Here is a 26,358-nt window from a genome sequence, read left to right on the forward strand (position 1 = left end):
AACAGCCTTCCATGCTGGCTTCAAGCCTGCTGAGCTCCCTGTAATCTTACATTCTTCAGAGTTAATATTATAATAAATATATATTTGCATATACATATAAAACATACATAGTTTTACAGTTAATGAATTATGTGGGGCATGGGCTGCAGTGCCTGTGCTGGGCGTAGTGCCTGGCATGCTGGGTACCAGTGAGGGGCTGGCACCCTCCTTGCTGTAATTTGGGATTTCACAGGGACCGGAGAGCTGAGAGATGAAACCTGCAAGGGATGATGCAAATGGGGAGTGAAGATGCCGAGTGTTTACCTGGGAGATGTGACATGAGAATGTGAGTCACGCTGCAGGTGGATGGAGGAGCGCACGCAGATTGGAAGCAGATCCAGGAGCCCTGGAGGAAAGGTGCCCAGGGCAGTAAGTTGGGTGGCAAAACTTGCTCACCTTCTGCGTGAGTAGCGAAGCTCTTTGTTGTCTCAACTGTGGTGGTGCTTCACATCTGCCATTATTGATGTAACTTCTGCAGTTTGTTCCTTATCCAGCTCAGTGCCATGCTTTAACCCTTTATGATTTCATCTGTGTGAAATTAGCACTACTGAATATCAAGCGCACGTCTGAAAGATGTGTTATGAGGTGTGGTAAACAAATTGGGTTTGTTTTTCTTACATAAAAGACATCTTGAAAAGTAGCTTTGCAGCAGTAATGCCCCTGAGCCTCTTGGAGCTCATTGCAGCCTGTCAGACAGCTGCTCACACTGTGAACAGGGTTTTCTTTTCACACATGGGGCTGGAGTTCGAGAAGTTTCTGTCCTTGCCATGGGGTGGTTGGGGCAGCGCTGGGGGAGCTGCCGACCTCCAGCCTGGTACTGTAACTGCTGCAACCTGAAATCAGGAGTTTTAGGGCAGGGGTCTATTCGTTTGCTTTCTGGCTGTTACATATTAGAGAATGCTTTGCATTGTGTTTTCGAGTTTTTCTGCACTCACCAGTGACAAATTACATTTTTCATGGGAATAACAGCTGAGGTACTCACACTCTGGAGGTGGTGGTTTTTTTAAATAATTAAAAAAGGTCTAAATCACAGACACAAAGCAAAACTTTGAGTGCTGAGGCAGTCAATGCAGCTGTAGGAACTGAGAACACAGGCTATACCCAGGAGGGGTTTGCCAGTGCCCTGGGGAGGGTTGCATTGCAGGAACCTTAATTCCCTGGATGAAATCCTGCTTTGCAGGCACTCAGTTACACTCAGCAGGTGTATTGTGAAAATGTGCTCTCATTTCTGTACTATTTACTTGCTGCCTGATGTGATCCTTCCCTGGTATTTGCTGAAAATCTACAGAAAAGTGATTTGGGTCATAATTCTGCCAAGCATGAGCGTGAGCTCTGCAGTAGGTCAGGGACACCTTAGCTCAATGACCATTTTTGGTTGACAGAGTTACACTGAAAGTTGCAAAAACAGCACGCTATTTACCCTTTGTTAAAATCTGTCCTCTGTTTTCAGTGAGTTTCAAACAAAAACCTTCTCACCTAAGGCATGTGAAATTGTGCTGGAAATGCAGATGGGAAGCGATGGAAGCGCAGTAGCTCTGCCAAAATTTGCTATGGCAGCTTTTCTCTTTGAAACACCACTTTGGTTCTCGGTAGCCCCATTGCAGCCAAGAGATTTTAGATGTTAAATACCTTATGTGCCACTAACCAGTGGTCACGCTGGTTTGAAAATAACTTAATTCATTGATTAATCTCTCCCCACCTGCAAATGCAGAGTCAGCCTAGTAATTCTCCTTGAAAAGTTGGTTAATAATATATTACACGTATTCCTTTATTCAGGTGGAGCTGAGACTGTGTACCCCACGAGCCATGAGCACCTTGGTGCTCCCCTCTGGGGATAGTCACAGCACTCTGAGCTGTGTATCTGCAGTGATGCTGAGGAAAAAGGATCCATATGGAACATACTCTGCCCTGCTGGGTGTAACAGGTTTTGAAGAGCTTGACTGGGAGACAAATGGAAATTAGACAAATATGTATTAACACTTAACATGAAAAGAAGGAAAAAATAAAATAGCTGTCTATGAAGACAGGAAGAGGCGAGCGTGGCATTTGGAGTATGGGGCTGGAGCAGCAGGTCTGGGGTGAACGGGTGCCCCGAACAAAGAGGGGGCTGTCCTGGGAGTGCTGCCCCACACACAGACCTGTCCTGTATTCCTGAGTACAGGGGGCTCATTTATCCATATACAGCAGGACCAGGGAACAAATTAAACTTGGCTTTTTTGACCTCTGGTTGTAGTTGGATAACCCTTATTGCACTTCTTTGGGCCAAAGCAAAGACTTGGGACTGGATCTTCAGTTTGAGTTTAACTAGCCATTTGTTTTACACAAGAAATGCACTGTTAGCTGTGTTTTCCTTGTTGGGGCACCTTGGCACATAGGACTGGAGGTGTGGGAGCTGGGGAGGTATCTGCAGGGAAAGGCTGGAGGGAGTTTGCATGGGAGGGGAGGTCTCTTGGGTCTGGGAGCAGCAGTGGGGATGGTGCCTGCAGTGGGAGCTTGAGCACTGCCCGGACCACGGTTCCTGCTGGGAAGCCCCAGCACAGTGGCTGGTGCACTGGCAAACTCCAGTATTCTCCTTTCCCAGACAGATGTTTGAGGGGGAATGACCAAAGTGCTCACAGTTTGGGTTATGCTGCTGCTTGCTGATCCCTTGACCAAAGCTGGTTTGAAGACAGGACTGGAATTAGACATCACCGTTCATGTTGTGGGTTGACAATTGGGATTGGACACAAAAACTGCCAAGGTTGTGTGTGGTTGTTACGAACAAGGTTTCACTTTCTCAGGGAAAGCTGGGAGTGCCTGGGCTGAGGAACTCTGGGGCTGGGGCTGTGGGGGGTTGGCAGAGAAGGGGGCACCAGGTGCTGGCATGTTGGGTTCTGTGCAGGGTGGGGGACCTCCCAAAGTAAAGGTCTGGGCTGTACAGAGTGGGGCAAAGTCTGTGTGCTTAAAAACATAAAATGCACCAAGTGAATATAACCACTAACATGAGGAAGAACAGTCAGAGGATCCTGTGGGGCTGGGGTGCTGGCAGGGTGTGTTTCTGATCTGTGCATGCTTTTGTTTCTTTGGAGGTTTTTTAGAATTTATTTTCAGCAATGGTGGTTTTTTCTTTCCTCAGACTTGAGAGAAGCTGTGATCTCACTGTTGGTTGTTCTGCAGGTTCTGTGTTAGCAGAGCGTGTGTTCTCGTAGCCAGGCGCCATCCGACACTGGGCGCGCTGACGCTCCTGGCTGCTGTTGTCTGCCTGATGTTTCCTTCCTTCAGAATCTATATTTAGTGTTAAACAGTATTCACTGTGGCACAGGGCTGGAGGCAGTTGCCTTTCCAGCCAAAGGAAGCGGTTCTCTTTAGGGATAAGAGTGAACGAGGGGCAGGATTTCCTGTGGATACGCACCCACAGGAGAGTTGACTTTTACTTTGAACTTAATGGAGAAAGAGGCAAAATGAAAAGCCTGGACAGTTTATTCCATAGGAAAGATTGTTTTTCTCCCCTGTAACCACCTCCTTTGTGCTTCTGGGCACGAGTTGAAACTTCCCTTGGGAGGTGGGAACAGGACCGTTTCAGAGCCATGTTTCAGTGCTTGTCCAGAACCCACAGGTTGTGCAGCTCTGCCGAGGAGGGAAAATTTGGTTTTTTCCACACAGCAGGGCTGTGGTGGTAGGATGAGCCCTGCAGCAGCAGATGTGTTCCCTGGGGAACGGGATCTGTTTTCCTCTCCCTTGTTAGGGCTCTATAAATAGACTGTCTGTGGGGACAGAGCCGCGAATGGCCAAGCCTGTCCCTCTGTGGACAAGGGGACAAGCCCCAGAGCCAAGTCCTGAGGAGCCCCAGCTGTCGCTGTGGGGTTCCAGGGTGACACCTGGACACGTTGCCCCTACCTACATGGGGACAGGAGCTCCATTTAGGTGTGTGGGCAACTTGTTTACGCGGCAGGAGCTCAGGAAGGTTTGGTTGTGTTTTCATCCCTCCAGTGTCTGTGCGTGCCCCTGTATGGGCGTGTGTGGCTAGAGCCCCCAGTGGGTGTTTGTTGTCTGGGGAAGACAGGCCGTCCCTGCCCTCCCACGCACTGCAGCGTGCTTCCTCCCACAGCTCTGTGAACCTTCCACAGCAGCGATCGTGTGTCTGACACGTAAGGTGAAAACCTCTGTTGATTTCCTCAAGAAGTGTCCTCTCACTGTTTCCTACAGTCATTCTGCTCCGTGTGGCAGGATGATGGAGCAACTGCTCCACTGACCATGTCTGGTCTGAGTTGGGGTTTTTGAACTCCTGCAGCTCCTTTAAAGGCTCTGGAGGAAAAAAAAACAGCAACCAAGCGTGAGCTCCTCAGTATGTAGCAGAGCAGCGTGTGCTCCATTTAGGAGTCCTTAAGCAGTACATGAGGGCAGGTGTGAGGTGACAGCCCTGGTGGGACACAGCACTGCAGTCCCCAGGGTGGGCCAGGGGATGTGTGGGCAGTGGTGCTGTGGGGGCAGATCTCTCCCTCCCCGTGTCCCAAGGGGATCTGTGTCTTCTCCTGCTTGTCAGAAGTGGTGTTGCAACAGCAGTGGCGCATCGAGCCGCCTCCACTTACATCACTGCCTGATGTGGGGAGCACGTTTAAAAAGGGGAATGTTCCAATAATGTATTTCTGTACAAAATGTTCCAGCTTTCCTGAGTAACGTTTTGTCCCGTCTCAGTAAACTGCAGTGATATCTTTAAAACCAGAGAAACGCTCAGTTCCATGCTGTATCACCTGAACTTTCCCCGGTTGTGTTAAGGCTGTTGGTTTTGTTCCAGTTCTTCCAAGTTCTCGGGGCCTTCCTCCTGCTTTACCTTCTGTGGGGGCTGAAATTTGCAAAGGAAATGGGAAGGGAAGGATTGCTGCAGTGACAGCAGCGAGTTTCACTTCTGCCTCTCTCCCACAACAGGAGGAGAGTTTGTATGGAAAGCTCTCTGCAAATGCCCCCTTTAACTAGAGGATTTTGGCATCGAGAACTGCTTTTTGTAGTTGTCCCTTTCCCTTACACCTGGGCACAGGTAGGAGGTGTGTGTTCAGGGGTGCTGCCTGCCCTGCTCCTGTGCAGTGTTGGACAGGTGTCCTCCATGGGAGCGCTGAGGTCCTGCCTGTCAGTGCTCACTGCAGGGAAGGGGTTGCTGGAATTCCAGAATTGCCATCAGTGCTGCCTTTTTGACACTGTAGTAACCTCATAAATTAACATAACATTGCACAGTCCAGAGTTTGGAATGTTTTTTTTGGTTTTAGCTGATGTGTTCATTCTTTATTTTCTTCTTTCATAAAAGCTACTAAAGTTCCATTTTATTCCATAAAGCATGGCTTTTTTTCTTTGGGGGTGGGGGAGCAGGAAAACATTCACTTTCAAAACATACTGTGTTTGGGATTTTTTTACTTGTTTTTCCACTGTAACATGAGGACTGAGCCCTGGTGTGTTATTTGAAGGTGTATTCTGACTGAGACCAGAAACACTGACTGTACATGCAGTTTTTATGTGTAGAAACCCAAGGACCTTACGACTGGGAATGGATCTGTACAGCAGTTGGGGCCCAAACACAGTCCCTAAGATTTATATACTCAAATAAAGATCTGAAGGAATCAGCATTCTAGGCATCTAAGATCACTGTTTCAATATCGCTTGATATTTAGGTTTGCAAATGAATATCAATGCCAGATTTAAATGTACATCTGTTTTAAAAGCAGCAGGGAAATATTTATGTATTTCATTTGAGAGTTTGCTTCTGCTGGAGCTGGCTGGATGAAACACTTTGTAAAGGGCTATGCACGTCTCTGCCAATTTATATCTTTCTAAGCTTTCCTCTCTGCCAGACGCCTAATGGTCTTTTGTGGAAACTTAAGGGAATACTGAGGATGTTATTTCTAATTGCACATATCAGTTCTGCTGCTTTGACTTCCTTAAAACTGCATCAGCAATGTTGTACTAATTGAGCAGAACTGTTTTCCTTTTAGGACTTTGTTTCTCTAAATTGTTTCTTTGGAGTTGTCCATGGCTTTGAAGATTTATTTCTCTTTGTATACTTTATTTTTACCATAAAGCATCACCTAGATACTTTCTTTGTAAATTTTTTCCTCTTAGAGTAACTGTATTTTAAGGGCAGTTGTAGTACCTAAACCTTGTTCTGGGGTATCGTAAGGGTGCAGGAGGGAAGAGGATTGGGCTCTTGAACAGCCAAGATGTCAGTAATAATATATACAGGACAACTGATGCTTCCTGTGTTCAGTTGGTTTGTTGCTTGGGTGTTTTTCCCCCCATCCTTCCTGTATAAAGCAAATGCCAAATGTTGGCTTTTGCTCAAGGACACCTGCTTATGACACAACAGTGGAAGAGGTTGCTCCAGTGTCACCTGTTAGGAGAAGACTCTTCAGGTTCCTTCGCCTAAGCTAAGCAACAGATGGGCCCATATGGCTTTTCTGGTCCCTGCTGCTCTCTGGAGCTGCTGCCCTGGCCGTGCACTGCTCATGTGTCCAGCCCTCCCTTGGGCACCCAGAGCTGTCTGGTATCAGTCTCCTGCCAGGGCAGGATTTGGTACAGACTCGTTTTCACTCTGTGAGAAATAGGGCACTGTGAAGCATCATTTAGTGCCCACCACTTGGGTGCCTCCTGAGCCCCAGTATCACCAGGTGCTTTCCCTTGGGGCTCCAGTGCTGGGAACTGTGTGCCATGGAGCCCTTGGGCACTGGGTGCTGTTGAACCCCGGTGCTGTGTGTGGCACACCAAGCTGCCAGGTGGGTTTGGGGGCTCTGCCTGTGCCACTTGTCTCAGATCACTCCTGATAATTCCACGTTGCTCATTCTGGAGCTCCTTCCCATCACGAGACAGTTTGTCCCAGCCAAGCATTTGGCTCTTTGTGGGAGCACCGTGTCTGTGTGTGGGAGCTTTGTGGGCAGAGGGCATTATCAGTTCTAAACCACCTCTGCCAGGCTCCCCCTCAGCATTGCTAAAACAAGGCTGGCATTTCCATGTGGTGGCTCTGAATAAAGGTGGGGATAAACTTTGTGGCCCCTTGGACCATTGATCAGAGAGGCATTTATTAGAGAAACCTGCACAGCATCAAGGAGAAGAGAAAACATAACAATCATGAAAACCTACTCTCTAGATCAAATTGAAATTAATTTCTAAATATCTCCCTTGGCACTTTATTTCTAAAATAGAATGTAAACAACTCTCATGTGTCTCCTCTGCTATCAAATACTTAACCTTAGATCACTGCGTATTTATTAGGGTGACAAATTGTATTTTGGCATCCCTGGGGTCTGCTTGGTGGTAAATTCACAGCCAGTCTTGGGACTGTGGTATTTTGATATGAAAGCTCTTTCTTCTGGTGGAACAGGGTGTGTTGGAGCCACCTCGCTGACAGCTCGCACGCTGCTGGCATATTTCTCCTGAGACTGACTCTGCAACGATTCTGGGAAAGGCTTGGAATTCCATCCCTGGCAGAGCAGTGCCTTGTCTTACAGTGTGTGGCTCGTAAATGTGGATATATCTTCTTAAAGGAAAAGCATTTATTGCTCAGAGGAATTGTTAGACACTGCTGGACACCAATGAATGTGGCTCATGAGCTTTAGGTCAGAAACGTTACTGTCTGCAAGCGTGAGCTCTTACATCATATTGCATAATTATTATTATTATTATTTTTCCATGGAACGCATATCTTATTAATTTAAGGCAATATTTATACCGACCTCCTGCTATGCAGTTACTCCTGGAGTTGTTGGGCTCAGGTGTCCCAGAGCTGTGGGTGTATCAGAGTGGGTGCAGTGTGTCTGTATGGAATGCCTGGCCAGGGATGCTCCCACCAGTCTGTTTATTTCTTGTGGAGAAGGCACTGGGAGTCTGGGGGATGTTCTGCTTCACAACGCCAGCACAGCATGGCTGTGAAAAGGCCTGCAGCTGTCACAGCCCACAGGATTAATAAAACATGTGGGATATTTTCAAGCCTCCATAAAATCCAGCCTACAGGAAGAACTGTTTGGATCATTGGCTTTAGTGGCTGCCATCACTGCTGGGTCTCTGTTGACTCACAGGGACTCTGCAACTAAAAGTTTCCTGAATTTTTCAGCTGTGTCCCTTTTGTAGCTTGGACAAGTGAAAACTGTAATGATGTGGTAGCAGCCACAGCAACAGGGTGGATGCACAGCTGGAATTATACTGGTGTACAGCTCTCAACACATCTCACTTTGACTTGGCTCAGAGAGACAAATGACTAACCAGGCTTTTGTCAGCAATGGACAAGGATTTTCCTTTTCCTTTCTGCTGGTCCATGTGTAAGTTTTCTTGCTTGTCTTGCCTGCCAGGCAGGCCCTCAGCTTGCTGGAGTCCTCAGAGGGTGGCAGAGGTCACTTGCAGAGGGCAGATCCAGTGCCCACAGAGTGATGAGCTGTTTATTGCTCGTGGCTTGATGGTCTGGGCCCACCACCCACCTGCGAGACACGAGTCAGGATCACACTGCTTCCCTGGGCATGTTTCCATACCACATAGATTTAAAAGAACAGTTGTAGATATCCCCATGTTCAACCTGGGGGAAGTTCATAAAGGTTTAATTTCAAACAAAACCAGAAAGAGACCCTGCAAATACACAGGACAGACCACGGTGGTGGTTGTGAGTGTGAATGTTGCCAGAGCTCTGTTTTATCTATCTATGTGCAAGAGCACATATGTGTGGTTTACCCTCTTTTTCGGTTTTTCCCATGCCGTTCCAAAATCAGGATAAAAAGCAATGGAAAACTTGAGTGTATTAATGTGGTTAATCCCTGTTATTTGCTTACAATTACAGTTTGTGTGGTGTTGGATTAACTCTTGTTAATGCTCTTAACACGCTGGTTATTCAAATATCCAGGAGCCTTTAAGCTTTCAATAAGATGTTGGTAATAGAAGTTAAATTTGAAGCACATGGGGAGTTCACTGGGGTCAGGAGAGTTAAGATTCCGGGCCCCTCTTGTTCCAGTCTTAGCAGTTACTTGTAAATCATTATTCAGCAGTAGTTACTACCCTGTGCTGCTGCCTGGCTGGGTGTGTCCTGTGCATGGGCTGTTGAGGGGGATCAGCCCAGTGGGACCATGGTCTGGCCCTGCTCCTGGTGTGGGACAGCCCAGGCTGAGCACCCCAAGTGCCGGGGCATAAACAGTATCTGTGTGCTGCTTACCTGCAGGAAACACAGTGATTAAAAATGGTTTAACTTCATGTTTTAAGGGTGTATCTGGATCTGTGTCAGACCTGTGTAAGCCTGGTCATGTTGCCGTCAGAAAATATTATATTATTTTCTACACAAATGATTCTAGAAGTCTGGAAGTCTTGTTGCTCCATCTCAGTGTAATGTAATGCAATCCTTAAGAAAATTACTGGTTATCTAACTCTACTAAAAATGTGTATCTTAAATTAATTGTAGTGTGGGAATGTTATAACTGAAAGCTGAGCTTCATTAGTGCTGAGGGAAGTCTTTCTCTTTTGTTCTGTCACAATGGATTAGCTGAGGAAAGAATAGGCTTGGGACAGATATTAATACTTTTGACTGGAATATCAAAGAATCACACAGTGGTTTGGGCTGGAAGGGACCTTAAACCTCATCTCTTTCTATCCCCTTGCCATGGGCAGGGACACCTTCCACTAGACCAGGTTGTTCCAAGCCACATCCAACCTGGCCTTGGACACTTCCAGGGATGGGGCAGCCACAGCTTCTCTGGGCAACCTGTGCCAGGGCCTCACCACCCTCACAGGGAAGAATTCCTTCCCCATGTTCCATCTAACCCTGCCCTCTGGCAGAGGGAACCCATTCCCCCTTGTCGTGTCCCTCCAGGCTCTTGTCCCAAGTCCCTCTCCAGCTCTCCTGGAGCCCCTTTAGGCACTGGAAGGGGCTCTAAGCTCTCCCTGTGTGTATGTGTGTGCTGATGTACAACCACATGCACCTTTCCCAAGTCCACTGCTTTACTTGGCTTTCATTCTTCTGTACATATGAATAGTGTGGCATCATGAGAGAACAGAGGAAATGTTTACCTTTCCTTCTTTGTTTATGTTTGCCTTGTTTACAACCCATGACAAGAGGGACTTAGGGATCACCATTGCCTATTTAAGATGTTATTTGACATAAATGATACAGCAGAGGAAAGAGGATCCACCTCTGTGAATGCTGCTGGCTTACAGATTATCAAGCAGCTTGTATTTTATAAAAATAGAGTTGCATCAATTATTAAGGCTGTGTTGGTTAATTATCAGTCTCTGTCAGTCAAGGCACCCATGAAAGGCAAGGGGCTGGAGCAGTGTGGGGGTATCTGCTGGGTATTTTCCCTCACACTCCCATCAGTGACCGGGAATGAGCTTCCCAGTGCTTGTCAGAAAGCACCTGTGGCAAGCTCAGCTGCGGCCAAGGGCCCTGGACAGGCAGCAGTGAGACAGATTCCTGCCACCTCCTACCTGCCTGCCCCTCACCTCCTCAGGGCGAGCAGCTGCGCCTTTGGGGTGGAAAAGGTAGCCCATCACGTTGCTGTGCTTCCTTCCCACACGCTAGCTGCTGATCGAGGTTCTCAGTGTCACTGCAGGTGTCCAGGGAACCACCTGCAGGCACGGCCCCACACTGCTCCTTTAGGCATCTGTAGAACTCTCAGACCTGTGCTTGATACGAATAGTAGATTGCTTTTAGTCACTGCCCTGAATCATCCTGTATTAAATGCGAGCACTGTTGATGCTGAATTAGGTGACCGGTTTCAAGCTTGTCATGTAAACTTCACTCTTTCCATTGGTGTTGACTGATTTTCTTTTTTTGTTTTATTTTTTCCTTTCCTATTTTCTTTGAGAGATATTCTTGAGTGGATTTTCTGTTCATTTATGCCCACAGAGTTTAGGAGGTGCTCTTGAATATCCCCATTGAGAACCTGAGACAGAACTGCTCTTTGGGGCAGGAAGGAAAATTCCCAGTCTGTTGAACAAGCAGCATGTTCATGGTGTTCTCCCCTCACTATCATGCCCTGTCTGCAGGGAGCTGCTGGTCACCCTCCTGACACCCTCTGGTCACCCTCTCCTGACACTTTAGCCCACGAGGCATAAGGCTTTGGGAGGCTTTGTACGTGCCGGTCCCCAAATTAAACTGAATTGGTGCTTCTCTGTGCTAGCAGAGTTCTAGCACTAATTTTTTTTCAAGCACTATTATGGCATCAACCCCATGAGCTGAAGCTGCTGAAGATCTGTAACTTGTTTCAGCTGCTGCTCGGGAGGTGCCCTCTCCCAGCCTTGCTTTTGGGGTTATGTGTGTGATTCTTTGTCTGTTTTAGTATCTTCTCATAATATGTTAGGTTGGTTTCACAGTCAGTGAGGTCCTCAAGAGTTTGGAACGTCTTTTCCAGGTTAGAGTCCTGACAGCACATGTTTCTGTTACTTTATAAGAGTTAAAGGCAGATGGATCTTTCCCCTTTCCTGCCTTGTATTGTTTGAGGTGAGACTAATTCTGTGCTCTTGGTATGAACTGTAATATGTATATGTGTGTGTGTCTTTACATGCTGCAGCCCCTCTGAAGAGGTAGGGACTTGCTCCGTCACTCTTCACTTACATCACTCCTGACGTTTCCCTCAGATGTGGCCAGAGCAGTTAATTAACAGGTCACCTTTTGCTGTTATTGTTTCAGGCTGCATTTCCTACGCTTAAGAGAGTTGTGCTATGTTTGGAATGCAGCGTCTCTGTCTGGGAAGGGCCATCTCTTGGTGTCTCTCACAGTCTGGATACAGATGGTTGTGGTTGTTTCAAGAGGTGCTGGTTTCTCCTGCATACACACAGACACCAGTTGATAGGCAGCTTGGGTTATTTAGAAATACAGAGCCCTCAGAGCAGGCAGTAGATGCTCAGTATCTTTCTTTCAGCTCATGATGTGTTTTGACAGGTTTTCCTGTCATTCCTGCTGGATCCAGTGCAGGCCCTGGGTCGTGTCCGTGTCCCTGCCCCACTCCCAAGGAGCTGCTCGCTCCTGCCCATGTGTTCCTCCCCGTGGAGCTGCTTTCGGCATTATTCCACAGGAAGCTGGGACTGCCTTGGTTTCTGTTAGTATTCCCACTGTGTATTGTGTCTTGATTTAGAGCCACTCACAGGAAAGGGGATCAGCTGAGAAGGTCAACAAATAGGCTTTACTGGGTTTTCGGTAGCTCCTGGACTGTCAGTGGTGGAGGTCAGACAGGAGAGCAGGGACAGAGAGGTGGTCCCCAGAGCCCCTTGGGCAGCTGGGGAACGCCAGTCCTGACACACCAACCCAACACCACAGGCAGCCTGGGGCTGGCACAGCTCTGTCCCCTCAGGGCAGTGTGTCCTGGGTCTGGGTGTGCCCCAGTGACACTCCCCTGTCCCTGAGCCCTGTCAACCCCCTCCCCGAGAGGCACAGAGGCTTTGGGTCAGTCCCCGTGCCTCAGGCACAGGCTGTCTCACGCTCTCCTTGCCCATCGTGTGTGTCTCCCGTGGGCAGCCGGTGTCCCCTGTCACAGGAAGGGTGGGCACAGGCCCTTCCTCGTCCTCTCCCCTCAGGCTCCGCTTTACCCCAGCTCTGCCTCTATTCCTCCATTTCTCCTGGTTCAGCACCCACGAGCTTCTGCTTTGCTGAGCTGGGAGTAAAACAGTCTTAAACTCCACGATGACAGACACGTGTGTCCAACCCTATTTTTCAGTTTGTGGTAATTGGTTTTGTGTCCCTTCTGCCCTGCACTTGAACTTTGTGCCTGTCACTGTGGGTTGTAACAGCAGCAGGGTGGCACTCTCTTCTTTTTCTGCTGCTCCTTGGGAAAGCTGTGGGCTTTCAGAAGCAGAATCACAGGATCAAGCAGGTTGGAAAAGACACTTGAGATTGAGTCATTGGCCCTCTTGGCCACCTGGGCACACTGCTGGCTCATGTTCAGCTTCTCGTTGATTAGAACCCCCAGGTCCCTCTCCACCTGGTCACTCTCCAACCACTCTGTCCCCAACCTGTAGCGCTTCAGGGAGTTGTTGTGGCCAAAGTGCAGGACCTGGCACTTGGTCTTGTTAAACATCATACCACTGGAACTAAGGGACACTAAATTTGCATTTGGAAGTTGTTTGTGCAAATGTAAGTAGTGAAACCACCGCGTTTAAGTTAAAGTTTGGATTTTGAAGAATCTGCACTTTTCCTTTAAGTGTTTTTTCTTAAAATCACATGTCACTCTGGTTTTCCTCATTGGTTTGTCTACATTGGCTTTGAAATGTGGTGGACAAATAATGTGAACAGAATGTACAGGTTATCTTTTTTTTTTTGTTTGTCAGCTGCAAGTGTAAAGTTGGTACAAAACACCACAATAACAGTACCCAGCTGATGGAGGGTTTTGTTAGCATTGTCTGTTTAGTTTGATAGAGCACAGCAACAGAGAGGCTTGCAAGTCTATGTGAGGATAAGAAAAGATTTAAATCCAACAGATCTTGGAATGTAGATGTCTAGAGGATGCCAGTAAACTTTTGAAGACAATACAGGAGATCCAAAACCTTGATCAAAAATATCTTAATATAAATAATTATGTTGAAATAGCTGTGATGGTCAGTCATGTTGATGGACCTGAAAGCAGTTTTTGAATAAGACTGTTACTGGTCAAACAGAACTTGATCAAAGGTTTTGCTTTTCATTAAATAGCTAGAAAACCAAGTACAATAAAAGGAGGGGAAAATAGCCTGTATTTCATATTTTTGTCTGAATGTAGCTTGAAGGAAGAGATGAAAAGTCCTGCCTGGGACTGCACTTTAAGAGGCTGTAACAGCAGCAGGACCAACGTGGTGCTGTGAGATGCCAGGAGACCTTTGGAGCTCAGCATTCAGGGATCCCTCAGCCCATGTGGGGCTCTTGGAGCTGTTTAAGTCAGGCACTTGGATGTTTGGGTTGGTTGTGCTTTATGTTCACTCAGCATGCAGAGTCCAACTTGCCAGTTCTCCTCTGGATCGTTTTGGAGCTCAGTGAGTTTTCACAAAGTGAGTCAAGAATTTTTTTCCTTTTAGCTTAAAAAATGAGCCTATTCTTTGCTAAAAATAACCTTCACAAAATAGAACCTTCTTTCTATAATTCATCGGCATTCTTCCATTTCCCTCTGAATGAAACTAAAAAGAAATTTTCCAGGCTGTTAATTTGGTTTCATTTAGTTCTTTCACCTTTTTTTCCTTTGAATGAAAGTCTCCTTACCCTGTCTAAATATATTTTCTCTTTCTCCTTCTTTTTGAAAAGACTCCTTCCCCATCTGAATATATTTTTACATCAGGCTTAGAGCTTTTCTTTTGGCTGTTGGGTGTAATTTTGTAGGAAATGGAAACACCGAGGAGAAGAGAGACTACTTGTGTGTTGGATTTGAAAAGCTGCTTGTTTTCGGGCTATTACCAGCTCATGTGGTGTCCATGTGTTCACGAGCTGGCTGGTTTTTCTTATAAGCCTGACCAGTACAGTGACCAGCATGACATAAATAGACTTCAAGTGGAAACTTGTTATGAAAAGAGATGGTTTTAGTGGGATTTGGAATTCCAGGAAAAGGTCAAAATTGCTTTTAATTGAAGGGAGCAGCGCACACAGGACACATGTCCTGTTATTTTAACATGGATCCCACGTGGTGCTGCCGTCTGGAAGGCGTGCATGTTTGGGAGGAAAGGTTTTCTTTTTGGGAAGGGTTTCTATTTGTGGCTCTATGGAGTCAAAATGTGTGCCTGATGGGAAGGTAGGATGAAACCAGAGCCATGCTCCCCTGGGCTTTGGGGTGTTTGCAGAGCTCAGAGAATGTCAGAATTTGGTGCATGTTTGAGGAGCAGCCTGAGCTTAAAGCGGGCAAAGAACCCTGAGGAATCCATGCGGACCAGGCTTGTTCCCAGGAAGGGATATGGGCACAGGGCAGAGTGACCTGGGACCTGAGTCATGAGGGCAAGGGAGAGTGGTGGGAAAGAAGAGCACTGACTGCTTGAGAGAGAGCCCTGGAGCAGACAAGGCTGTGGGGAGACCTTTGAGCCCCTTCCAGTGCCTAAAGGGGCTCCAAGAGAGCTGGAGAGGGACTTGGGACAAGGGCCTGGAAGGACACAACAAGGGGGAATGGGTTCCCTCTGCCAGAGGGCAGGGTTAGATGGGATATGAGGAAGGAATTCTTCCCTGTGAGGGTGCTGAGGCCCTGGCACGGGTTGCCCAGAGAAGCTGTGACTGCCCTATCCCTGGAAGTGTCCAAGGCCAGGTTGGATGTGGCTAGGAGCAACCTGGTCTAGTGGAAGATGTCCCTGCCCAAAACAGGGGGTTGGAATGAGGTGAGGTTTAAGGTCCCTTCCAGCCCAAACCATTCTGTGATTCCGTGATATTCCAAACAAATTGTTAGTATCTGTCCCAAACGTTTTGCTTTCTTTTGTCTCTCCTGCCGTTCCTCGAGCTGTTGCTCTTTGGCTGATCGCCCAAGGGCATGAGCTGAGGCTGCGGTGTGGACAGGGGAGAAGGACCCAGGGCAACCAGCTGGCACAGGGCTGGAGATGGGGGAAGCCAGAAAGGAGGCTGATAAGGTGGGGTTGGGATTAGTGAGTGGGGAGACATTGGTCCATCGGTGAATGATATGAAAGAACTTAGCATTGAAGATGACGGGGAAAAGATTAATTTCCGTTACGTTACAAAAAGAATGAGATAATTTAATGAAGGACAGAGGGTGGAGAGAAAGGATGGGAAGAAGGCCAGAGTCTGTGTAAGACATGAAATATAATGTGTCTATTTTTAGGCAGAAAAATAAGAGGATGATAAATTATCTTTCTACTTGATTGTTATCTCCAGTCCTTCAAAACTTCAAATTGTTTCATTTATAGGAGGTGACTGGGGAGGAGTCTGAGGCAGAGGGCTCGGTTACAGAATTGTACCACTCAGTGGTAAAAATGGAAGGAAAGGAAGTGGTTGTGCCGTAGGAGGGACTGTTGGAGGAGGGTGTGGCAGTGGGGAGCTGGGCAGCAGAGTGTTGAGGTGACAGCCCAAGCTGTGGGCAGCTGAGGGAATCACAGCAGCCACAGGACTCACCAAAAACCAGCCTGGGCAGAGGAGTCCGTGTTGGCAGCCCTGGAGACCTCGTTAGCACCTGCTCTGTCGGAACTGCCTGCCCAGGGACTTAACGAGTACCTTCCAGTGCTGCTTCTTTCTCCTACTCCAATTTGTATTTCTGTCATCACCTCTTCAAACCTTCCTGTGTGTCTGTGGGATCCCAGAAGGAATGAATCTGCACGCGACAGCCTTGTTCAGCACCTCTTCATGTTTTTTTCACTGGGCTTTTGCCACCTGCTGTTCCTGTGTCAAGGAATCTCCGTTCTGAGAGCAGTGATGTTCACTTGACCCCTCGCTTCTCACCCAGGATGGCACAGTTTAACAACCCTCCATGGGATCAACTTGTTTAAATCCGGCCCCTTGGAGCTGGGCATGCAGCTGCAGCCCGTGTTCAGCTCCACATCTCCATGCTGCTGCCTCCGGGGCAGGACAGGACACAGGGCAATGCTCCTCAGCCCGGGTGGGGATGGGGCCTGACCCCACAGGTGGCCCAGGGACCTCGGCCTCACGCCTCTCTCCAACATCCCTCACCCCGATTTGCTCTCCCGACTCTGCCACTTTGCTGCCTTTTTTGTAGTGCATCTTAGAAAGGAAGAAAAAGGGGAAAAGGGGAAGGTCCTGCAGCTTTTGGTGACTTGCATCATCTCATTGTACCTGGCTTGGTTCTGCAATCATTTCCATAAATCCATTCCCTCTGAGCCTTTGTTCTTTTCATTGGTTAGTTTGTTGGGTTTCACGGGAGTCAGGTGTGGGTTTTCCAGGCCGTTGGTGAGACAGTGACCATTCTTCCAGAGCTGAAGTTCTCGATGCACCTGGGGACAGTGCACAGCAGCTCTATGAGGGACATCTGCCATGGGCTTCCAGGGCTTCCAGGTACTTACTCCTGGAGTTAAAAATAAGAAGAAAATAAAGACTTTTTAAAAACAAACAAACAAAACCTGAACTCCAAAGCACTGTTCTCCCTATTTGCATGCTACCCCTGCTTTTTCACTAATCCAGGAACTGGTAGAGACTGTAGCAGTGAAATGTGGCAGCAGGAGTGCCACTGGGAGCTTTGATTTGTCACTTGTGGCTGAGTCCTGCTCACGCTGAAAATCCATTCCTGGTCTGCCTTCAAATGTAGCTGTTGTGGGGTTTTTTTGATGTAGGTTTGAGATTGGAATTTTCTTGGGAGCTCTGGGTATTACATATGAATTTATATCTCCTCCAGTGGGAGTTGGGGATGGGTACAGCGATGCTCTGTTTATAGTCTCTCTTGTGCAAGGGTCTTGTGCTCAGGGGACCTCCTTGCTCTCTGTAACTTCCTGAAACAGGGTTGGAGCCAGGTGGGAGTTGGGCTCTTCTCCTGGGTCACAAGTGACAGGACGAAAGGAAACAGCCTCAAGTTGCACCAGGGGAGGTTTAGGTTGCATACTGGAGAAACTTCCATCACCGAAAGGCTTGTCTGGCTGTGGCACAGCTGCCCAGCATAGTGGTGGAGTCCCATCCCTGGAGAAATTTAAAAACTGTGTGGATGTGGCACCTGGGGATATGGATTAGTGGTGGGTTGGCAGTGCTGGGGGAACGGTTGGACTCCATGATTTTGGAGGTCTTACCGAACCCAAATGATTCTCAGGTTCCCTGCAGATGACAAGTAATCCCCAGGACATCTTGTGACTATCACAAATAAAGGGGAGTGAGAAATGCCTGGGTTGTTTGTTTCTTAAGATCAAAAATACCCAGTGCTGAGTGAGGCTCCACTCTGGTTTGGACATCAGCACCTGGTGCTGTCAGAGCTGCGCCAGAGCCCCATGCTGGGCTTTAATGGGAGGTGTCAAAATCCCCAGTCTTGTTTATTTGATGGTTTGAGTCTGGCCTCTTCATTTAGACCATAAATCATATACAAAGCATGTTCTCAGGTCATACATGTTTTATAGAGGGATTAAAAAAAACAAACCGTCAGTAAGTCCTGTGCCCTCTTCGTAACTTCAACCTGAAGTTGTCTTGAAGTCGCCGCAGCTCCTGATTTGCTTGGTTTCTCTTTGGCTATTATAAGAGCAACAGCCCTTACTGTTCTTCAGCGGGTTGTCTCACTACATTCAGGACGAGAGGGAGAAGAGTTAAGCTGGTAAACAAGCGGTTCCTGGTGGGCATTTCTTGTAGGTCAGTTTTACGGCCTGCCTGGTGGACACAAGGTTTATCTGTGCTGGCAGTGAGCTGTGCTGGCCCAGGGGAAGGGCACAGGAGGGAGAAAGGGATGTTGTGTTCTCTCTGTGTATTAATTTAGGCTGACCCTCAGCTTGGGCCAAGGTTCAAGCTCTGCACCCAGAGTGAGGGCTTCCATAGGGAATATGGAGAGTGTTCATCACTAGGGGAAAATAATTGTTCCTAAGGAGAGGAAATTTCACCTTCTTGACCAGTAATGTCTCAATTCCAGAATTGTCAAAGGATGAATAACAAAGGGAGGTGACGGGTAGAATGGGACAAATGTGGCATCTTTTCCCCTTAGCTTTCACAAACTCTTGAGGCTCACAGGATGTTTCAGCCTTACAAATCATTACAGTACCTGTGGGCAAACCTTCGTGCAACAAGCAGGCAGGATAAAGTAGTAAATTCAAAGTTGTATCCAACCATGTGAAAATAACACATTTCATGGGAGAATAGAGCGAAACAGGGGTTTCATGCCTGTGTGTTTGCCTCTGGACAGGTGGTGTTGGAGCTGTTTGTAAGGGATGATGTTGAGGCATCTCTCTGGCTTTGTTTGATATGTTCTGCTGACTCCCACAAATACTTCATGGTCCTGCCACTGCTGTGACAGGAAAACCTCATCGGAGTTTTTATTCCCCACCAGGATGCAAAAATTATCCAGAAGTCTTGTTGTTGAAGATAAAGCTCAACAGATCAATTCTTTCCCTCTGTGAGCATGTCTAGGCCAGGCTCTAATGCTGAAAAGGACAGATCTTTGCACTTACTGTGGTTTTGCCGCTTTGGTTTTCATAACTTCTGTAGCAATCTGGAAATGCTTCTGCCAGTCTTGTCCTTGGCAGGAGCTCTAATGGACTCGAGCATCCTGCAGAAGCACCGTCATCCCTCTGACCCAGTTTGTTAGAAGTAAATCCAGGTCCCTTGCAGCTCAGGTGGCTGGGTGTGGGCGGGTCGGTGAAGTTTCTTATCCCCCAGGTGATGAATGTGCCCATGTAACAGGACGTATTTCAACACAAATCAAGTCTGCTGGTTTAATTGCCTGATAAACCTGTGTGGGTACAAATGCTGTGCAGTCCTATACAAAAATGTGCCTTCTTGGTGAGAATCAGAGGAGATTTGGAAACGAAAGGCGTTGTCCGTTGGCATCGTGGATGAAGCATCCTCGTGTTTGTACTTTTTGCTTTAATTGTGGGGAAAAAAAAAAAAAAAATCCCCACTTGAAGATACTGAAGAAAGCAATTCAGTATTGGGATATTATTAAAAAATACATTACTCCTGTTCCTAATTAATTTTTGTCTTTTGTTTTTCAGCCAGAAAATTTGCAGAAGAATTGGCTTCGGGAATTTTATCAGGTAAGGTAAAGCTTATTTTCTTATGGAGTTTTGTGCACACTTGCTTATTGGCATAATTTGTAGTGTCAGGATCTTTTGCTTTGTGAAGTGTAATCACTAACTAAGGTAAAAAACAGCCCTGAAAAATGTCTCTTTCTGGATTTCTAAGTAATCATTATAAAAATGCAGCATATGAACACTGTTTGCTCGTGTTGACAATACTCTGCCTTAAAAAAAGGATTGATGTTTTATAAAATTCACTTTAGTTTGGCATTGGTCTTTCAGATCTTACGAGTAAAAGAGGTATTTGAGTATTTTAAAAAAAAAAAAAGAAATCTGTTGGGAAGTCTAGTTTACCGTAATATTGAAATATGACAATTTCTGGCATTGGTTTGTAATAGATCAGTCCTATGTCTGCTCTTTCTGAAAATTTTCTTGTTTGGGCAGTATGACACTGAAACCATGTTATAGAGTGTTCTGTAAACTTTGGGTGTGAGGTTTATTTTAAAAGTATAAAAGGTCCTCTGACACACTGTGTTGATGTAGCAAAGACTTGTTTAACTAGCAGACATGCAGAAACATGGAAATAAGCAACAGGAAATGAGCACTGGTGGGGCTCGAAGGTGTCATCCCTGGGAAGCAGCACGAGCGCTGTGTCTCTCCAAGAGCTGGTGCCACAGCTGCCACAATTGAGAGTCAGAGTCACAGACTCACAGAATGGTTTGAGTTGGGAAGGACTGTAAAGCCCATCTTGTTCCACCCGCTGCCATGGGCAGGGGCACCTTCCACTAGACCAGGTTGCTCAAAGCCTTGTCCAGCCTGGCCACTGAAAGGAACCACGTGGTACTAAAGGGCCACAGGATTTCTTTATTCAGTCCTACTTCTCTCATAGAAAAATGGTTAAAGCGACAGAATTGTGGTTTTCAAGTTTTAAACTGAAACTGTGTGCAGCAAAGATCATTAGCAGTATTTTGTCTTTTGCTTTTAGTAACTGAACACGCCCTGTACTTCTTTACACTCTCCAGTTACTGGTGCAACTTGGGACCCTTATTGCACTGTGTAAAATACTGCAGTTTGCTTTTTCTGGCAAATGTAAATGATTTGCAAAAATCCGAGGTGCACTAATCAATCCTGCATTCTTCAGTATCTGCCAAGTTCAGATTCATCTGTTTATTTTTCTTCCATCTTGATTGATGCAATGCTGTATGTACATGGTGCTTGCTCTGCACAGGCACCTCAGCCAGCTTTGATTCCAACCCTCCGCGGCTTCAGGAAAACTCTTCCTGAAGAGAAATACAAATAAACAGAACTCTTTTTATTTAATTTGTTTTGTTTTGTTTTTTTTGATAGCTGCATATTTTTCAGCATCACCTGACTTATTTATGTATCTTTATCGAGGAGACTCCTTCCCTGTTCCCTTGTTTACTGAAGCAGGATGAGCTCTATGGAAGTGCTTCTGAATAGTTTGTGGAAAACAGGAAGAGGAGGGGAATAGAATGAGCTGCTGCTATCTTAAGGCAGGGACCACTGACGTGTGACTGGATGTGGTCTGTCTTTGGTCCAGTGAATATTGTGTTTGGAGAATTCCAAACAGGAAGGTAGTGATCCATTAACTCTCCACGAGGCCGGTCGAGGGCAGAGTCTCCACCAGGGAAAGTGTCACTGAGGCAGATCCGAGCCTGTCCCTCAGCTGTGGGGGCTCTGCAACATCCCCTCTCCCCCTCCACGTCTCTGCCCTCTGTCCCTGCAGCCTGAGAGCTGTGTTTTGAAAAGAGAGGAAGAGTAGCCAGGACAAGGCTAGCAGTGCTGTGTGTGGTCAGAGCCAGCCGTGCCATGCGGGCCCTTATCCTACTTCCCCTCTCGTCCCTGCACAGGGTGGCTGCTCACACCGCGCTCTCCCGTGCAGTAGGAAGTGGAACAAAACTCGACAAAAAGCTCCTTAGGGAAGAGACGAACGTGGCTGTACCAAAAGTCGCTCAGCACCATCCTAGCTCGGGCTGCAGAGCGACCCAGTGAATGTGCAGCTTCAGGGGGGGATTGCTGTGTGTAGTTCCACACGCTCTGTGCACAAACCCTGCGAACTGAGGTTCAGCATCATCGCTGGAAAATGACTCTTCGTGTTTCTTCGTAAACTTGAAACCAGATAAACCGCAGACCACAGTTTTTTCCATTCTTCTGAGGAATTCAATTTGCATATGTAGTTGTGTCAGGGCAGTTTGCATAACTTCAGAGGATGAGGTCCTTGTGTAAGTAGTCAAAATGTTCTCCACGGAAAAGGAAGCACCATTACTACTCTTAGTTTAAAATGTTTCTAGAAATTAAATCTGTAATGTCTTTTCAGTTGATGTCAGAGGGTGTATCAGTTACAGAGCATTTTGGGGGCTTGTTTTTAAGTTCCAGTAAATTAAAATAAGGGATTTTAATTGCTGTGATGGGTAAATACAAGTCACGTATTATCACTGATTGACAAGCCATATGCATTTCTGAGGACATGGCAGCATATGGAGGGCTAAAATAACATTAAAATGTCACATACTAAATTTTTTAAACTTCTGCCATCGATCTACAAATAACCTATGTTATTAATATGAAAAATATGGAAGATCTAATCCTGTTAAATTAAACAGTTTGTCCAAGAAATACAAACAGGAAAAAAAATTTTTTTCAAAGACCTTTTCAGAGCTGGTTTTAGCAGCAGCTCCCAGCCCAGAGAGCCACCAGCTGACAGCACAGTGGATGTAGCTGAGAGGTGTTGTCCTCTCTGATCTGGTTGCCTTGGATTCATCCACCTGCAGTCCTATAGAAGTGGAGCCTTCATTTGGGTGACAGCTGACTGGGTAGTTTAAAATGGATTTAAGGTGTAATTTTCTACCAGTTTGCTATTAGTTGCTGCTTTTCCCCCAGGGAAGAGTAAAACTAAATGAAACAGGAGTTCAACTGGACTCAGTCCCAGATATTTCATAGAGTCCTAGAATGTTAAGGGTTGGAAAGGAGCTTAAAGGAGGAGAACAAACACCAAGCTTCTGTTTTGCTAAATATCAGGTAGAGGTGAGCAGAGAAGACACTTTGCCTGCCAGGAGTGTCCTTGCTTTGGGTGTTTTCTCCTGTGACTGGTGGCTTGCAAGAGGTGTCAGACTTGAGTGTGAAATAGTTTAATTTGGACTCTAGTCCTCTTTCCAGTAAAAATTCTCTTACCCAAGAACCTATCTTGGAAACAAGGAGGGAAAGGGTTTGTTGGGGGAGAATGGAAAATGCCTGAGAACAGGTGGTTTGGAGCATTTTATTTGTGATGGGGAAGAGTTTGGTGCTTATCAAGAAATGGGATGATTTGATGAACTAGCTGTTGTGCAAATGAGAATATTCACAGAATGTGTGTGTAAGAATTTTGTCCCAGTCATGCAAAGTGCCCTTGCCCCAGCTCACAGCCTCTGTGTCAGTGCACAGGAAAAAGTACAGGGGAACAAGAAGCTTCAAGAGCATAGAGGAAGCTGTTTGCAAGTGTGTGTGTGTGTGGGTGAATATGTGTAGGAGCACAGAGAAAGGACTTTTATTGACTTATTTATTTACTTAGGGCTTTCTTTCCTTTTCACCCCCTCCTTCCCCATACCTTGTCCTTTCTCCAGCTGCACTGGGCAGGAAGAGTTCAAGAGCTGGAGCTATTGCAAACCTTCACTAATTTTAGTAACAGTCTTTTGTGTTGTGTTCGTGGCAGACGGTCATTTTAGATGAAAGCCTGGAGGCAGAGGGCTTTTTTCCCCTAGTGCAATTTTCCATGTTGCCTGATGTGTTTGAGAGTATTTTGAGCATTTACTTGTAGTTACACAGAAGTGAAGAGTTTACCTAAAAGCTAAAGGTCATCTTGGTATTGCCACGTGGGAACTTGGTGTGTTACTTTAGAAAGAAAGAAGAAGGAAGAAAATAACAAATAAAAAGCCCTCAAACCAACCAAACAAAAAAACCCCAAATACAACAAAAACCCACCCAGCCACTCAAAGGTTATTGCTTAATTATTTTAGTGGAATTAATGCTGTTTGTTTTATTAGAGAAGGTGATTAACCAGAAAGCTCTGTTGCAGCCCCCAGCAGCTCTTGTGAGCTGAGGTCTTGGCCCTTTCTCAGAGTACTGGAAGTTGTGGATGTTTCTTCTTTCCTGAAGCTTTTCCTCAGGTGGGGCCATTTGAGGGTTTTCTGGTTGGTTTGAATCCATGGCCTCTGTCCAGGGTAGGGATGAGGACCTGAGCTGCTGGGGCATCACCACAGGCCTCTGGGTGTGCAGTCCCTGGAAGGTGCCTTTTTTTTATTTCTTCAGACTTACAGAAATTGTGAAGACTTGGATTGCTTTGAGACCACACGTGATATATTGACTTGTACATATTTCACAGCTCACAAGGAAGCCAAAGCTCATACTTTGTTAGGTTTTTTGAGCAGTCCTGTGTATGGGCAGTGAAGGCTCAGGCTCCTCTTGTGCCTTGCTTGAATGGGGTCTGAGCCTGGTGCCCTCGCTCTGGTGCCCTCGCTCCAGGGAGGCCTGGCTGGCAGCTCCTGTCCCAGCTCCAGGAGACCCTGACCCACCCTGCCCTGTGGCACTCTGGGCCCAGGGCACCCCCACTGCCAGGGTCACCTCCCCATCCCCTCTCCAAAACAGGCAAAGACCTGTAGCAGTGGGAAGGTGTCAGGTTTGTGCTTTTCACCAGTTTTATATTCATTTGGCTATGTTGGAGCATCTTGCTCAGTTACCCACGTTCCCCAAAATAACTCCTGATTGTGGCTTCCTTTATGCTATTTTTGTGTATCCAGAAATTGAGAATAATGCCCAACTTGGTAAAAACGTTGTGCTGCTGCGAATGCAAATTACGTGTTTATGTTGGTTTCATGTATGATCTTTAACCTCTGGCAACTGGGAGTTTTCTACTCTGAAGTATTCATTACTCATTATTATGTACTGTTTGTTCTCCATAAGAGTAGAAAACTAGTAAAAGGTAATGAAGCGGAACCAATTTGCTCTTAGTTGGAGGAGTTTTATTATATGAGAAGACATAACTAATATTCAGGTATGCTTTAGTGGCTTAACCTGCAAGGAATGCCATGACAACCTCTACTAAGCCAGTGCTGTTTCCCTGTGGATATATCCTCATCAATATAATTTTTGTTTGTTTGTTTGTTTGTTTTGCTTTGTTTTGTTTTCTTTGGGTTTTTTTAATACCCACTGTGATTTCAAGTTCTCAAGGATTTAAATGCAAACCAAAAAACCTGTGTTCTGTGTCTCAGTTCAGAGTTCTGTTGCTGCTGCAGCTCAGTGGAATTGCTCTTCAGTGTTTTCCCAAGGCAGGACTTCCCTATTCAGGGCTCCCTGTGACTGATCATGAATGCGAGATAGTTTGTGCCTAGACCTTACATGAAATTGTTTATTTTACTTTTGTCTTACCAGTTCATTAGTTTCATTAGCTGTGTAAGAAGAGCTCGTACTGAGGCAAACTTGTTGTAGTTAAAATGAGTAACACGGTGCTGGTTCTGCTGTGCCCACAGTTGGTGTTACTGGGTGCATTGCCCTGGAACAGCGAGAGTGGATGGACTACAAGATTAAATAATTACAACTGCTTGGTGATGGTAACTTCATAGAGCTGTCCAAGTAGATGAGATCAGGATGTAGAGTCCAGAACTGATTTGGAGCAATAAAGCAGATGGAGAATTGGGGTGGCATTGTGTTGGGGACCACAGATGAGCTCTGTTCTGAAGTTCCACTCCGTGGGCTGTGTTTGGTTAGTATTTCTCTCCAGGTAGTGAACAAAATGAACCAACCAGGTAAAGTAAGGGTGCTCCATAGTCCTTCACTGCTGCTGCACTCTGTGACGACAGGCTGCTGTCTGTGGTCCCTTGGGCAGGCACCCTGGGAAGAAAGGAGGGAGCATCTGCACAGGGATGCTTTCTCAGCAACTTTCTCTTAGCTGTTTGTAAACCTATAAAATCAACTAGTATTACTTAAGCTTTCATAGTTATGGGAAGTATGTATCTCCCAGTTGGGTATCATGTCTTGTGGTTCAGGGAGTTTTTTAGCCACCTGGTCTGTCACCTGCATGCTGGTTTTGTTTATTCTAATTAGATTTTCCTTTGGGTCCTGCTCTGGCTCATTCCTGGTCCCTACCAGTGATGATCTGTTTTAAGCAAGATTTCTGATATCCTTTTTGCAAAGACCAGCATTAATGAGCTAATGAAAGTGCTCAAAGACCCTCAAACACCTAAGTGGGAGTACTTGCTTTTTCCCTTTATACTGTAACACTGACAGCAGCTCCTCTGAGTGCTTCAGTGAGCAGGTCAGTGCCAAGATGTGTTTCAGTGACAGGGAAGCTGAGGTACAGAGGAGGAAGTAACTGTCTGAAGTCACTCGAGGCACACAGCAGGACATTCCCTCCATCCTCGAGGCTGACCCAGTGTAGACTGGCAATGCTGTAATTCCCTGGGACCTGGACACAGCGGTACTCTGGGTTCCCCTTGGCTTTGGTGTGCTTGAGCCACTGCCAGGCCTCTCCTCGCTGAACCCTGTGGCTGCTGTCCCACCGCCCCCTCTGCTGCTGGCCCTGGCTGCTCCCACTGACAGGGACTGCTCCGGGCACTGATGGAGAGCAGTGTTCCAGGGATGTCCCTGAGGATGGATGTGCCACCAGCTGGTGATACACCTCTCTGACTGTCACCTTGCCCTCTTGTGCCCGATGGGCACATGGGCGTGTGCTCCCGAGAGGACTGGCACTGTCTCCTGCCTGGGCCCTCCCTGCCACAGCACGTCCCCGAG

At 46.7% G+C, this 26,358-nt stretch overlaps 1 protein-coding gene across 2 annotated transcripts in view; it reads left to right on the forward strand.

The window, feature by feature from the left end:
• The window catches only part of INPP5A (inositol polyphosphate-5-phosphatase A), a 188,897-nt gene that overhangs the window by 26,903 nt on the left and 135,636 nt on the right, over window positions 1-26,358 (forward strand). For both annotated transcript variants that reach the window (XM_050335517.1, XM_050335526.1), the window contains exon 2: window positions 19,552-19,593. In XM_050335517.1, coding sequence (XP_050191474.1) covers window positions 19,552-19,593 — 42 coding nt within the window. The remainder of the gene's footprint in view (window positions 1-19,551; window positions 19,594-26,358) is intronic.

This window comes from Myiozetetes cayanensis, unplaced genomic scaffold (assembly GCF_022539395.1).
Source record: "Myiozetetes cayanensis isolate MyiCay16 unplaced genomic scaffold, myiCay2020 scf10, whole genome shotgun sequence".
Classification (NCBI taxonomy): domain Eukaryota; kingdom Metazoa; phylum Chordata; class Aves; order Passeriformes; family Tyrannidae; genus Myiozetetes; species Myiozetetes cayanensis.